The 16473-nt window shown below is 35.7% G+C and overlaps 1 protein-coding gene across 1 annotated transcript; it reads left to right on the top strand.

Moving 5' to 3' along the window:
• The first annotated feature begins 272 nt into the window (after window positions 1-272).
• On the top strand, window positions 273-15306 carry LOC112052228 (ATP synthase mitochondrial F1 complex assembly factor 2). Its single transcript, XM_052890714.1, has 6 exons — window positions 273-426; window positions 500-693; window positions 5261-5371; window positions 8119-8296; window positions 8795-8910; window positions 14280-15306. Exons 1-6 carry the CDS (start codon window positions 357-359, stop codon window positions 14424-14426), a joined length of 816 nt encoding a protein of 271 aa, XP_052746674.1. The 5' UTR covers window positions 273-356; the 3' UTR covers window positions 14427-15306.
• Window positions 15307-16473: the final 1167 nt, after the last annotated feature.

Below are 16473 nucleotides of genomic sequence, written 5' to 3'. Positions count from 1 at the left end.
GGTGAATTTGAGTTGCGAAACAGTTCCATAGTCTAAATAGTCAAAGCGTACTGCGTAAAGTATATCTTGGTCCATAGATAATAGAATCTTGGCTTAGTATAACTTTATCGCTTCATTTCACATTTGTCGTCTGTGTCTTTCTGCGACTCTAGTAGTAACCTTCATTTGTGGTCTGTGGTAGTAACTAATAACTAATCTGTGCTCTAGTCTCAACTGATCAACTCTATAAATGACTGCTCCTAAAAAATAAAAATCTAGAATCAAAACAAAACAAACAATACAATATATAACCTCTAAATAGATAAACACAGATTCGTCTATCTAAACTAAACTAGGATAAAAATTAAAACATTATTATGCTCAACTCGTTAACCAAATTTATGTTTACAAAACAATGTTCAACTTTGTTTAGATGTCAGCGATATGGTAAGCAATTATTATTTTCACTTCTATTTTTATTCGTTTGAATAATATATCTTAGAAATATGTAATGTTTTAGCTTCTCACAAACGTTTTTACCGGAGGACTGACATAATACAGAATGAAAAGAAATGGGAGGTTACCTTAGATCACCGTAGATTGAAGACTCCAAACGGTCGGGTACTGGCGGTTAACACAGAGCCACTAGCGCGGGCCATCGCCGCAGAATGGGATGCTCAAACCGAACATATAGCTCAGCCAACAATGCACTTGGTAATTAATTCGCACTACCCCTGTAAAAAAGACGTAACTACACTTGCGTCAAAAATGTTTTTTTACGTAAATAAAGCGAGCATAATGGTTTACACCTTCTGTCAAAATATCGTGAAGCTATCGACAAAAATGAAGGAATAAATGCAAAAATACTAAAATTTTACGACTTTAGAAAACATAAAATTCCAGCATAAAATAGAGATATGTATATTTACATTTATTCGCTTTATAATTATACCGTTCTTAAAGTCATAATTATGCTTACGTAAATTTTAAAAGAAGATTTACAAGAAAATGTTTAACGCAAATAAACTTAAATACTTGTTCCTATATTTTACAATCTTGGACTATTGTGTAATTCTAATTACTTATTTCTTCTACGAAAAATTTAGCTGATAGTTTATGTGTGATTATTGTTACATACTTTCCACCCGGCAAAACTTCACAATGCGTAAAGTGTAGTTTCAGTTATTTCTTTATTACACGAAACATTTCATATCTTATTTTGGGTAATTTTGAATTTATGCTTTAAAAAATTAAGAATGTGTTCGTGTATTTAAAATGAAGTAAAAAATAAACTATTTTAGTGTCGTATATAGAAAAAAATACTTATTCGATGTATTGCATCTAACAATACAAGGCACGCAACAGTAGTACCTACACCACTCGCGGCTCGCTCTCGCTCGTCGATTAGTTTAGTACGATTATTAGATAACAGTTACGAAGAATTAGAGGAGCCATTTTCACCAGATGTTTTAGAGTATATTCCTGAAACTGATTCATTCGATTCTGATGAAAATATCTATGCACTAAAAGCGATGCTGAGGTGATATTAAAGCCTCCAATAAGTGGAGATCCTGAAGCAGGTAGTCCAAAATCATCTGTTGATGTCATTATGTCTACACCGCACGCATCACGTCTTGCTATTACAAAGATAACTACCCCTGATTCATTCAAAGAGATTTTAAGAAATGTACAATGTAACCTAAAGAAAATAAACTGAATGAGTATACAGCTATTGTAGATGAATCGAAAGAAAAACAGATTATTTGTTTGACCTCCAAGCGAAATAGATATTACCTCCGGAAAAAAGACACCACATTATGAGAAATTTCATATTGTAGCGTCAACTTCTATAATATACAATAGTTGCCACATTAATGTTGATCATATTGAAAATGATAATAGTATATTTGATGTCACTGAAAGGAGTACCCTTTACTGCGAAAACATAAAACCTTTGAATCAAAATCTTTGAATACCGTCGTCATCGAATTCCAATGAGGATTCAGCACAATCCTCACAGATTAACTTTATCGCATCACAGTTCACGGTGTATCTTAATGATGAAAATACTTTTTAAGACAATGAGACACCATTAACAAAAAGTCATAAAAGAGTCGTAAATGAGTTAGAGATGAAAGTTTGTGGCAAGTAAACAAAAATAAACTATTGAAAAATTCTGGAAAACGTTACCATTCTAAATCTGCTAAAAAAGAAATAGAACGAAACAAAATAGGTGATCCATATACATGTAAAAAAAAGTGCACCGAAAAAATTGATCAATCAGAAAGAAAACTTGCATTCGAAAGCTACTGGCAGTTAGCTAATCATGAGCGTCAGTGGGATTATATTTTAAAATACGTTAAAGGGAAACCAACACGTGTTGCTCTAGTAGGCTCGAACAAACCTCGATCGCAGATGTTACTCCAGCATCCGAGAGATGGTACTATAATATATTTACTACAAAATTTAATATTGGCTTCTTCCAGCCAAAAAATGATTGAATGATTCTGAAAAAACTGAACAGTTGAAAGAAGAATATGAAAAGCACATAAAAAATAAGGAGCTTATAAGAAAAATTAAAAACCAAGAAAAAGAATAATTATTTCCTAATTAGGTCCTAAAGAAAACGCTGTGACTTGTTTTGATTTGGAAAAAGTATTAAACTTACCGCAATCAGAGGTTGGAGTTTTCCATTATAAACGCAAGTACCCAGTGTTTAATTACACAGTATATAACATATTGACTAAAAGTAGTCATTATTATGTTTGGCATGCCCAAATAGCAAAAAAAGGTGCCAATGAAATAGCCAGCTGTCTATGGTGTTATCTACAAGGTGAAGCTGCGAAAGGAATCAAAGTCTTTAATTCTAATTTCTTTTTATTCGGATAACTGCACTGGACAAAATCGTAATCGGTTTGTTTTTGTACACACACAAATATTAACTTGTACAAACGAAAAGGAGATTTATATCCACGTCTTACTAGACACGGGCATAAGTTAGTTATTTCTGCATATCGTCTCCAAAGAATTCTTCTTCTTTCTTTCTATAATAAGATCTCCAAGACTGTGATGGACCTGCCAATGCATAGCTTTAAGCAATGTGTTAAAAAACATTGACTTAGTCGAGGTTACTACAACATTGATGAGTTCCTTAATGATAAAGATTCTTGGAGGCCGTTGGATCAGCTTCCACCTTCACACAGGAAGTAAAACTATAAGAAACTGTAATTGTTATCAATTGTAAATTATAACACTGTATGACTTTTTCATTTCAAAAGAGCAACTGTTGAGTTTCTTGCCGGTATCTTCTCAGCATAATTTGCCTTCCGAACCGGTGGTAGAATCTTTACAAATGGTCAACTGACGTGTCAAAAGTGCTTGTAAACTGAGCCTACTTGAAATAAATGATTTTTGATTTAGGTATAAAAATTACGCACAGATTTTTACAGGAAGGTCATACTCAAAATGAGGGTGGCTCGATGCACGTACTCTATACAGTACAAGGGGAAAAATACAACGTCAAAGAAATGACTTAAGACATTTTTTTCGTTTTCAAAAAGCTTGTAGTCAACAATAAAAACTGGGAAAAAGATAACTTCGGAAATAAAGTGAGTTGGAATAAAGTTAAAGAGATTTCGGCAGGTCCTCAATGTCCGGGGAAATTGCAAATAAAATATGCATTCGATGATGAGACACCAATAATTGTAGATACAAATAGAAGCGGAAGAGTCATGAGAAAAAAAAAGAGCTGCATGCAGCGAGCCTTTTGAAACACATCAGGCATTAGTGCAAATATACGATGCGCCGCTACCGATACCTGAAAAATTATACAAAGATTTGATGAGTCTATGTAAATATAATTACATACCTCCACACTACCAGACGTTTTATAAAAGTTTAAGTACTCAATCTGCTGCCACCGAGTCCGATTCCGAAGTTGAGGATAATGAAGGTTAATAAAAATATCACTATTCTTGATTAAGCTGATTATGGATGCAATAAACATTTCTTTAAAAATAATAAAAACTTAATAATAACCCTGTTTATTTTCATTTCCTCTAAATAAATTTTGTCCCTATATTTATAGTTTTGACTTAAATATACGCACATAATAGACTATTTACTATAAGAAATAGGTATTACATGATACAAATTGAATATTCAGTTACTTTCCGCATTATAAAAGCTATATTTTTAAATACACTAACAATTCTAAAATAAATGGCTCCCTGGAAATACGTAACTCTATGTACAAAAAAGGATTTTCCGTTAAATAACATCGTGATTATACTTACAACTCTAGATTATAATTAAAAATAGGAGAGTATAAAGCCGTAAGTAGAGATAAATTAGTTCATATATTTCAAAACACATAACAAAAAAACAGTAATTGTAGTTACTCCTGCAAATATTCTTTATGTTTTGTGGAATATCGGTGTAACCGTATTTTTTTAGAATATCTCGAAGTACATCAAGCCGTTCCTAAATTAAATAACACGCGTAGTTGAAGGCAACTGTGACCTACGATTTTCTCTTTGAAACTTTTTTCTAGAACTCATAAAAAAAATATAGGACAGTTTTTTTAAGCTCCTGAAAAGTTGGTCAAAATCACTTACTTCCTTTTTCCAGGAATAGTGCGAATTGTTCAGCAGCTTGTCTTGCACCTGTTAACTCCCTGAGCTTTGCTGCACCTGTAATTTCATATGCATACCTGAAGTTGATAGTACTTGAAGGCTGGTGGTGGTTGTACTTAAAGAAGTATTCAGAAAAATCCTTGTCCAAAGGCAACATTTTTAGCTTTGAACATCACAGAGAGAGGCCAACTCCCCTGTCACTATTACCCGTGAGAGTTATTGTGGAAGACCTGGAATCTTCTGAGCAATCTAAGGCCTTATATTTTGGACAAATTAGTGGTTGAGTTTGATTCGCAACCAAGTGATAGTGCAGCCTGCTATCATGCTATCTTGCAAGTATCTTTGGTGTTTTAAATTCTAAAATATATTTCTTTTATAAGTTTTAAAAATCCAGAGTATTTTTAGCTTCTGTAAGGCTTAACATGCAACAAACAACATATAATCTTGTGAAGAGAAAAGACAAATATGATTTAATAGTGGCATAACTAGAATTATCAAGAGCTCAGCCACCTTTGGTCGACATTTGTCAATTTCTCTTTATGAGAGATGTTGTTGGTTGCATGATAGTGATGATCAGTATTAGGCTAAAAATTCACATTCTTGTATTTGGCATAAGTAATTCAATTCCCGTTTTATTTTTGTTACAGACAGCATTGTGCAACACAGCGTTAGACAATCCAGGAAAAATCAACTCTCATGACATCACAAGCTACCTACTCGATTTTATTGCTACAGACACACTACTTTTTTATTCTGATGTTAGTAATATTTCTATCCATATATTAATACTAGCGGACGCCCGCGACTTTGTCCGCATAAAATTCGATGTCAACTTTACTACTACCCCTACCCTACCCTACCCCTACCCTACCACTACCTCAACTCTACCCAACCCAACCCCTACCTCTACCCTACCCCTACCCTACCCCACCCCTATCCTACCCCCACCCTACCCCATGACCAAAGGGAAATAGAGACTTCTATGCTAATAATATAAAGAGGTAAAGTTTGTGTGGTTGTAGGAGGTAATCTTTGGATCTACTGGACCAATTTGAAAGATTGTTTTACCAATAGAAAGCTACGTTATTTGCGAGTGTCATAGGCTATGTTTGATCCCCATATTCACACGGGAACGGGAACTACGTAAATGAAAGCGCGGGGTGTCATATAACGGAATTTCTGCGTCTTTTAGAAATTTTGTAATTTTTTTCCGAAACTATTTAGGTAATTAACATACTGTAAAAAGCAAATCTTATCTTATCCTTGTGATTATTAAATAATTTATTTTAATAAGGATTAAAGTTTAGTTTTATAAATAATGACGTAAACCAAAGTATATAAAATTAATATTTTTTAAAACACAAAAGGTACTATATCTGCTAATATATAGAAGACAGATATATGGTGTCGCGGACTTTTTTGTAGAACTTTTAAAGATACATAAAGTCTCTATACATTAATTTAAATTTTACACAATAGTTAAGGCAGCGCATGCAAATAAGTCTGTTTAAGAGGATTTTGGTCCGACCTGTATGACAAAAACTGTGATAACTCGGCTAATATATATAATACCTATATAAAATATAGCCTATAGCACTCCCCGATAATGTAGCATTCTACTTGTGAAAGAATTTTTGAAATCGGACCAGTAGTTCCGAAGATTACCCCATTTAAAGAATGTGACAAACTTACAATCTTACAAACTTTACCTCTTTATAATATTAGTATAGAGTATAGATGAGAGACAATGTCATAGCTATATCATATATTCCATGGATTCACCATGCACCAACAGTGAAAGAATTTTTCAAATCAGTTCAGTACTTTCAGATCCTATTCAATGCAAATATACAATGAAATCTTATATTACTATAGATAACAAAGATCATATTTTATACTAGCGGACGCCCGCGACTTCGTCCGCGTAAAAATTGATGTAAACTTCTCTACCTCTACCTTACCCTGCTCGTAAACCTACCCAACCCTACCCTACCCTACCCTACCCTACCCCTACCTTACTCCTACCCTACCGCTAATGCTTACCCTTCCTTCCCCCCACCTTACCCTACCCTAACCCTACCCGTAACCTATCCATACCCTATCCTACCCTACCCCTAATCTACCCCTATCCTACCCCTACCTTACTCCGACCCTACCGCTAACCCTAACCCTTCCCTACCCCTACCTTATCCCTACCCTAACCCTACCCTACCCGTACCCTACCCCTATCCTACTCCTTCCCTACCCTATACGTTCCATTTCCTTCCCCTACCTCTACCTTGCCCCTACCTTACACTACCCCTACCTTATCCGTACCCTACCCTACCCTACACTTTCCCTAAATTACCCCTACCCTACCTCTATCCTACCCCTTCCCTACCTCTATCCTATCCCTACCCTCAGCAAAATTGGTCCAGCCTTTTATGCGTGGTGCAATGACCAAAAGACTATAATTTCCCAAGCGACTTCTATGCTAATACTATAAAGAGGTAAAGTTTGTGTGGTTGTCGGGGGTAATCTCTGGATCTACTGGACCGATTTGGAAAATTCTTTTACCAATAGAAAGCTACATTATTTGCGAGTGTCATAGGCTATGTTTGGTCCTCATATTCATACGGGAACGGGAACCACGTAATTGAAACAGCGGGGCGTCATATAGCGGCATTTCTGCGACTTTCAGAAATTTTGTATTATCTCCGAAACTATATAACTAATTAACATACTGTAAAGGGCAAATCTTATCTCTATAATATCCTTGTGATTATTAAATCATTTATTTTGATAAGGATTTAAGTTTAGTTGTGTAAATAATGACGTAAACCTTAGTTTAAAATTTAAATAATTTATTAAAGTACTAAAGGTACTATATCTGCTAAAATATAAAAGATAGATATATGGCGTCGCGGACTTTTTTGTAGAACTTTTAAAGGTTCAAAAAGCCTCCATACATTTATTTCAGTTATGCGCAATGGTTGAGGCAGCGCATGCGAATAAGTAAGTTTTTCGGTCTGACCTGTAAGAGAAAACCCGCGATATCTCAGTAGTTATATATGATAGAAATATAAAATATAGCCTATAGCACTCCCCGATAACGTAGCATTCTACTGGTGAAAGAATTTTTAAAATCGGTCCAGTAGTTCAGAAGATTACCCCATTTCAAAAAATTGTTACAAACTTACAAACTTACAAACTTACAAACTTACAAACTTTACCTCTTTATAATATTAGTATAGATTACTATAGATAACACTTTATAAATAGTTGATTTCTGGGATATGTAAGGCAAATTACTTAATTATGAAAAAGATTAATGCTCAACTAGTTTGGATGATAGATATATATTAATAGTTTGATGCATCTGAGATTATTCTTATTGCACTAGATGATGATATTAGTGTTAAGTTTTATCAAAATCTGTTCAGGAACCTTTACATATAAGACTGATAATTATTCTTTATTAGTTCCTTATTTCATTAATATAATATAGAACTTGTCTTCTTCATAGGAAGAAGAATTAAGAGCACTTCAAGAGGAAAAATGGGATCCTGTATTAGAGTGGTTCTGCAAGAGGTTTAAAGTTAAACAAGAAGTGTCCAAGAACTTGGAGCCTCCACCAATCACAACGGACACCAGAGCTGTACTTGCACGACATTTCTTGTCATTTGATTTCCCTGCTTTAAATGGTCAGTGTAAGGTCCCTTATCCTTTCTGTAATAGCAGTAAGTCACTGTTTCATCAACAACAATGAGAGACTGCCCGTTTTCTCCCTCTACCGGTGTATATACAGACAAACACAGTCAGTCAGTAACAAATTTTTAGATAAATAAATAAATATAAATATTTATTAGCGTTGCCAGATATTTTTTACCAAGTCGGTATTTAGGAACTTTTTGAATGAAAACCAGGATTCTTTCGTTGATAGCGGGACGACGACGACGGTCGGAAAAAACGTATATAAGTAATGTTTTTGAATATTAATATGTAATACACGTGTATTCATATAACACAATGAAACATCAATTCTATAAGACACATTTTTATAAACACGTTAGATCTAGAACTATTGACAGAAGGATAAAGTCTAGTGAGTCAGGTCTTAAGATAATTGGTCTGAGATGCAAAGTGATGTGTGCTGAGTTTATTATATGTATGGACATTCTTCATAAATGTGTTTGTTTCAGCTATGTGCTTTGGTGTGGAAGCTCTAAAGTCCCCCATACTAATGCTGGCCTGTGTGGACAGGTATTTAGATGCAAAGGACGCTGTCCTATTGGCCAGATTGGAGGAAGAGTTCCAGGTATGTTTACGTTTTAATTTTATGAAGTTTCAGTTTATTTTAACGGTTCATTACAGGGTCAGGCCTCCTTCTTTAACAAAGAGAAGATATGGAGGTTAAACCCACTGCTCAAATGCTACTTTGGGTGATAATGTTAAGTTCATTAACAACCACTATCAGATATGACATTAGATCTGGGGACGACTACCATTAACATGCTCTCACAGGCACTGGGGTGTAATACTATCAAGTTCCCAACTCTAGGCTGAGAATTTCAAGTGAAAATTTCTTATAAGTGAGAAAAACTCAGTTTCTCATATAGCCCAACCCAGGATTCGAATCCAGGGCCTCATGATCTGAAACTACATACTATAATCTACTATATAAAAATAAGTCGGGTTTTCCTTCCTGACGCTGTAACTTCAGAACGCACGAACCGATTTCCACGGTTTTGCATTTGTTGGAAAGGTCTCGGGCTCCGTGAGGTTTATAGCAAAGAAAATTAGGGGTAGGGTAGGGGTAGGATGTGGGTAGGGTAGGGGTAGGGTAGGGTAGGTGTAGGGTAGGGGTAGGGTAGGTGTAGGGTAGGGGTAGGGTATGGATAGGGTGGGGCTAGAGTAGGGGTAGTTGAAAGTTTACATCGACTTTCACGCGGACGAAGTCGCGGGCCTCCGCTAGTCTACTATATCTATATCTATATCTATACTTCTATACTAATATTATAAAAAGGTAAAGTTTGTAAGTTTGTAAGTTTGTCACATTTTTTAAATGGGGTAATCTTCGGAACTACTGGTCCGATTTTAAAAATTCTTTCACCAGTAGAATGCTACATTATCGGGGAGTGCTATAGGCTATATTTTATATTGGTATCATATATATTAGCCGAGTTATCACAGTTTTTGTCATACAGGTCGGACTGAAAATCCTCTTAAACAGACTTATTCGCATGCGCTGCCTTAACTATTGTGTAAAATTGAAATTAATGTATAGAGACTTTATGTATCTTTAAAAGTTCTACAAAAAAGTCCGCGACACCATATATCTATCTTCTATATATTAGCAGATATAGTACCTTTTGTGTTTTAAAAATTATTAATTTTATATACTTAGGTTTACGTCATTATTTATACAACTAAACTTTAATCCTTATTAAAATAAATTATTTAATAATCACAAGGATATTATGGAGATAAGATTTGCCCTTTACAGTATGTTAATTACTTTAATAGTTTCGGAGATAATACAAAATTTCTAAAAGACGCAGAAATTCCGCTATATGACGCCCGGCACTTTCATTTTCGTAGTTCCCGTTCCCGTGTGAATATGGGGATCAAACATAGCCTATGACACTCGCAAATAACGTAGCTTTCTATTGGTAAAACAATTTTCCAAATCGGTCCAGTAGATCCAGAGATTACCTCCTACAACCACACAAACTTTACCTCTTTATATTATTAGCATAGAAGTCTCTATTTCTCTTGGTCATACCACCACTCTCGAAGGACTGGACCGATTTTGCTAGGGGTAGGAGTAAGATAGAGAAGTTACAGGGTAGGGTAGGGTACGGGTAGGGAAGCGTAGGGGTAGGGTAGGTTTAGGGCCGGGTTTAGGGTAGTGGTAGGGTAGAGGTACGGGTAGGATAGGGAAGTGGTAGGGTAAGGGTAGGATAGGCGTGAGATAGGGGTACGGGTGGGATAGGGGTAGGAAAGGGATAGGGTACGGGGAGGGTAGGGGTAGGATGGTGGTAGGGTGTAGGTAAGGTAGGGGTAGGTTTGGGGTAGGGGTAGGGTAGATGTAGGGGTTGGGTAGGGTAGGGTTGGGGTAGTGGTAGGGTAGGGGTAGGATAGGGTAGGGGTAGTAGTAAAGTTGACATCGAAATTTACGCGGACGAAGTCGCGGGCGTCCGCTAGTAAATAATAAAATAAGTCGGGTTTTCCTTCCTGACGCTATAACTCCAGAACGCACGAACCGATTTCCACGGTTTTGCATTCGTTGGAAAGGTCTCAGGCTCTGTGAGGTTTATAGCAAAGAAAATTCAGGAAAAATTTCAACGTAAGGTAGAGTTAGGGTAGAGTACGGGTAAGGTAGGGGTAGGGTAGAGGTAGGGTAGGGGTAGGGTAGGTTAGGGTCGGGGTAGGGTAGGGGTAGGGTAGGGGTAGAGTAGGTATTTGAAAGTTTACATCGAGTTTCACGCGAACGAAGTCGCGGGCATCCGCTAGTAACAAGATAAAAACTAAAAAAGGATGAAAAATTAGATTGAGTGAAAGCAGAAATAAAAGCAAAATTAAAAAAAATTGAAATTATGTCTGTTCGAGCGAAATTTTCAGGGAGTTTTCTTATCAAACGAAATCTGAAGCGACGAATAGGTAGGCTTTTTCCATCAAGAGATGTAAGGAAAAAAGATATAATTAATATCCCTAGCGGACCTAATAAAACGTGTTAAAAATATATTTCAAGAAGTTACTAACGGCTATTGGTTTGGGGTGATAAAGTTTGAAAAAGATAAAGGGGCTCCGACGCGGTTAATTCGGCCTTGGATGGAATGTTAAATGTATTTCTGCCGTCCATTTCTGTCATAAATTGTGGACTATCGTAATTCACACACATTAGAGGGAGCGCGCAACATATCGAGTTCGAAATTAGGTCAGCCGTAGTTACGATAACCAGATTGTTCCTAACGCCAGCCACTCACGATCAAGTTTAAGTCAAGCATCATCATCATCAACCCATATTCGGCTCACTGCTAAGCACGAGTCTCCTCTCACAATGAGAGAGCTTAGGCCAATAGTCCACCACGCTAGCCCAATGCGGATTGGCAGACTTCACACACATAAAGAATTAAGGAAATTCTCAGTTAGGCAGGTTTCCTCACGATGTTTTTTTCACCGTTTGAGACACGTGATATTTATTTTCTTAAAATGCAAATAACTGAAAAGTTGGAGGTACATGCCCCAGACCGGATTCGAACCTACGACCTCCGGAATCGGAGGCAAAGATCATATCCACTGGGCTATCACGGCTCTTTTATACATACACATAGAGTAATTAGCTATGAAGTTGCATCACACCCAAATTCACCAACAAAATTGTCTGTCGTTTTTTCAGGGGGATGAGGTATACTCACAAATAGAAAATACACAATAAAAAATATTTTACACTACACACAAGTATGAATATGAATCGCAACATATGTATACGCGTGTAATTTTTACACACATTAATACAGCTTTAACAAACACATTTAGTTTAGTTTAGTCCCATTACACAGAATAGTCGATTACTTGATTGATGTTTTGTTGTTCCGGCTGAAGAATCAATTCTTTTTACATATTGTTTTTATTACAATCTTGATATAAATAAGTTAGAAATATTTACAAATGGAACGTTATTTCATCTTATACAGAAGTTATTGATCTTTTTATGTCATTCAACTTCAACAACAAACCGGCAGTTTTTGAGATACATGATGAAAAAAATTACAACAATGAAATATCGTTTCTATAAAAAAAAAATTCTTATAAACGCGTTAGATCGTGGATCTTATACTTTGACAAAGGGGTCAGGCGAGTCAGGTCCCTATCTAATTCGCCTGAGACCCTAAACCATATTTCGAAATTTTTTTACTGGCCACATCCGCGTCCTGCAGACTTGATGGCAAACTTGGTCGTGAATAGCTGGCGTTACGTATAATAATTCTATTGTTTTATATTAGGTAACACTATGTAAGTGCTACTAAATCATACATCTATTCCTTTTAAACTTTGGTTTATTATAAATCAGTATTTGTTTATGATGTACCTATTATGAAGAAATACATTTAATCTTTTAAATTGGAAGAAGCATTATTCAGTAAAATTATGGGCACAAACCTATAGCTTGTCACCTAAGCTTTCATAAACATCTGACAGTGGCCGTTTAAATAATTTCAAAATTTTCTCCCTAGACTAGCCTACCCGCATTGGTGCCGAGTAATGAGTCTGACCTATCTATTATTATTTACTATAATGTTATTAAAGTTAAATAGGTAATATTTATGGTATTGTAGGAGTAATCTCTGGATCTACTAAACCGATTTTGAAAATTCTTTTAGCACTAAAAAGCCACGTTATTTGTGAGTGTCAGGCTATATTTTATCCCCATATTCTTCCCGTAGGGCTTCGGCAATTCTTCTGTAAGGAGGCTTGGCCCATATTGAATTAACTTAAAATAGGCTGATAAATCAGACCAATTACCATAGGACCTGCCTCGCTAGACGTCACCCCTCCTAAAAGTATATGATCACAATCTAACGTAATATACAAATTGCATCCATAGAATCGATTTTTTACTGTATTAAAATTACACGATTTAAATTTATAGTTGTGTGTAGTGTAAGGACACAGGATATATTTATTGGTGCTAAATATTTTTTTTACGTGAGTTTACCTCGCCCCCCTCAAAAAACGACAGACAATTTGTTGGTGAATTCATCGATATAAATCGTTAGATGGGCCCCACCTTATTAAAGAACGCACAATTTTATGTCATTACCCAAAGACGTGCACGCACATTTTATCTTAGTACGTAACAAGCGCATACTGTGAGTGGACGTGGACTTAAAAAAGTATTTACTGTTTTTTCTTATTTTAATCCCTTAATTATACTTTCGTGTTCATTTTGGAAGTGTAAAAACACAATCCACAACATGAATAAAGAGAAATATGTTACGAGTGATGACGTACTCAATGTGCGAAACCAATGACAATTCCGTGACGCTTTGAGGCCCATCTAACGATCTACGATCGATGGGTGAATTTGAGTGCGATACAAGTTCAAATGGTAATAGGGATGATGACAGTTTTTTGAATTGTATATAAATTAAGAGTATACAAATAGCAAAGCAATTTTGTAAAAGTAACAGGGTATCTGCGATCATTACTTTCGGAGCTACAGGGATTTAAAGGGTCAGATTTGCTAAGCTGCCGCGGATCCCTGAAAAACGCTCCATACAAAATAGCACGATTTAGTGACGTCGTTAGCTCGCTGATCGATAAGTTTGTATGGGCGTTCAAACAAAATTACTAATATCTTTGTTATTTGTGCGTTTATGTTTATAGTTAATTTTTTCAAAAATGTCACATTTAATGTAAGGAAGCTAAAACTGTATGAATTTTCATCTAATTACGATAAAAAAAATTTAATAGATTTTGAAATTTTATAATCTTATTTATTTTGCAAATATCCAGACAATCTTTGATTTTTATGTATAAATTAGTTAACATTGACCTTATTTACCCGAATGTATCATAAAAATCAATATATTCAAACCTAGTCATCATCCCCATTGGTCTGAGGCTGATAATGTCGGAGAACCCTTGGGCCTCGCACCAACAAGCGTATGTTTGCTGCAGCTGTCGCGCTGGGGCCGCGTGCCGTGGGCGCACGAGCTCAACCAAGCGGAGCTGACGGCGCGAGTGGCGGCCGCGTTGCTCGTCATACACAGCTCCAGCGAGCGGCATTCGGCAACGCAGAAGCAGTCACGGGAACAAAGCGTATAAACAAACTGTACCTCGGCCAAAGCGAGACAGTGACGAGAACAAAGCGTAGTATAACACAAACTGTACGTCGGCCAAAGCGAGACAGTGACGAGAACAAAGAGCATAATACAATAGGGAAAGGCCTAACCTTACAAGCCGGCAGTTTACTTATATCCAAAAAAATCTTGATAATTTTACTATAATAACGAAATTACTTTATCAAAAAAAGTTTGCTACAATGATTTACGACATTTTTACGACAATTCATCTTTAATTTTGTACCCTACGCCGATGGACATTCCCCTTTTAATGAGTACATCGGCCACGGCGAAATGTCACGAGAACAAAGCATACCTATAACACAAACACAGAACACAATCTGTACTTTAACAAAAAATGTGTTAGGAGTAGGTATAACTATGTAGTAGACGGGCCTAGAATATTATGGACTATCAACTCTAATCCTGCCTTATAATGTTTTTTCTGAGTGCTCGGTTCATGCTCCTATTTAGGTAGAGAATAACGTAGTAGAAGTATAGGTAGTAATTACGTCTATGAAAACCATGAAGAAGGATTCAATTGAATTGTGTAATTATGTCTAAACTCACGGCTAGTGTTGTTCTGATGAAAAATGAATAGGTAATCTTAATAGTTGCATACTAGTTAATTTATAGATATTATGTTTATATTTATTTGCTCATTATTTAGTTATTGAAAGTTTTCCTGTATTTAAAAATAAAGTGTTTTTGTATACGCTTACCACCTGTGAAATTACCTACTTGTATAATCAAGCTGAATTTCCAATTTTTAGTTTACGTGTTAGATATCTACTTCACCTGCTGTGAATTTTGTCGATACAGTATATTTTGTACATAAAAAATAAATGTTTTGAAATATATAAGTTGTATATGTTTTAAATTATTTATACTTTTTAGCTAAAATACTACATTGCCTATAATTTTATGCCATGAACATAATATATTAAATGAAAAATAATGAAAATTTTAATAAAAAAAATACAACCGACTTCAAAACCTAAAAACGTACCCACTAAACTAAAAAGCGAAAAATAACATCATAATATGTTCTACCTGCTGATCAGTATGAAGTCGGTGCTAAGCCGGTGATGTATTAATTCAAGCCATGTGAGCATATCTTATAGATTTAGATTTTGCAGACAGTGTTGTTTCATGTGGTCCTGTCAGAAATGGCTTAAATTAAGACAACACCGGCTAAGCACCGACTTCATACTGATCAGCAGGTAGAACATATTATGATGTTATTTTTCGCTTTTTAGTTTAGTGGGTACGTTTTTAGGTTTTGAAGTCGGTTGTATTTTTTTTATTAAAATTTTCATTATTTTTCAATTTTTAGTGTAAAATTTCATCTCAAACGAATACATCAGACCCCTAATGACAGTCACAACCCATCTTGGTACAAAATTCTCAGCAATACAAATTAATCAAGCCCAAGCACAAGGTAGCTACCGTAAACCGTCAAGGGGTTCCCTTCATTGGCCTTGGTCTTCATCATCAGACCCATAATAACAGACACAACTCATCTAGGTAGAAAGTTCTCAGCAATACGAACTAATCAAGGCCAAACACAAGGTAGTTACTGTAAACTGTTAAGGAGTTCCCTTAATTGTCCTTGGTCTTCATCACCAAACCCCTAAATGACAGTCACAACCTATCTATGTGGAAAGTTCTCATTAATACAAATTAATCAAGCCCAAACACAAGGTAACTGCTGTAAATCGCCAAGGAGTTCCCTCGTCTGTTTTATGACTCCATCATCAGATCGATTTCAAACCTTCATAATTTTGTATTTCTTAAAGGTACTAAATGGAAAAGTTTACGAACACACTAGACACCCATATAATTTTCGAAAGTTCCCCTCAATTTCTCCAGGATTCCATCATCAGATCTTGTCATGATGGCAATGGGACCAAATGGGGACTATACCGTTTCAAACAAAAAAACAATTTTTGAAATCGGTCCAGGCGTCTTTGAGTAATCGGTGTACATACATAAAAAAAAAAAAAAAAATACCGACCGAATTGAGAACC

Source organism: Bicyclus anynana, chromosome 3 (genome assembly GCF_947172395.1).
Source record: "Bicyclus anynana chromosome 3, ilBicAnyn1.1, whole genome shotgun sequence".
In the NCBI taxonomy this organism is placed as follows: Eukaryota; Metazoa; Arthropoda; class Insecta; order Lepidoptera; family Nymphalidae; genus Bicyclus; species Bicyclus anynana.
This window is presented reverse-complemented; position numbering and strand designations above follow the sequence as displayed.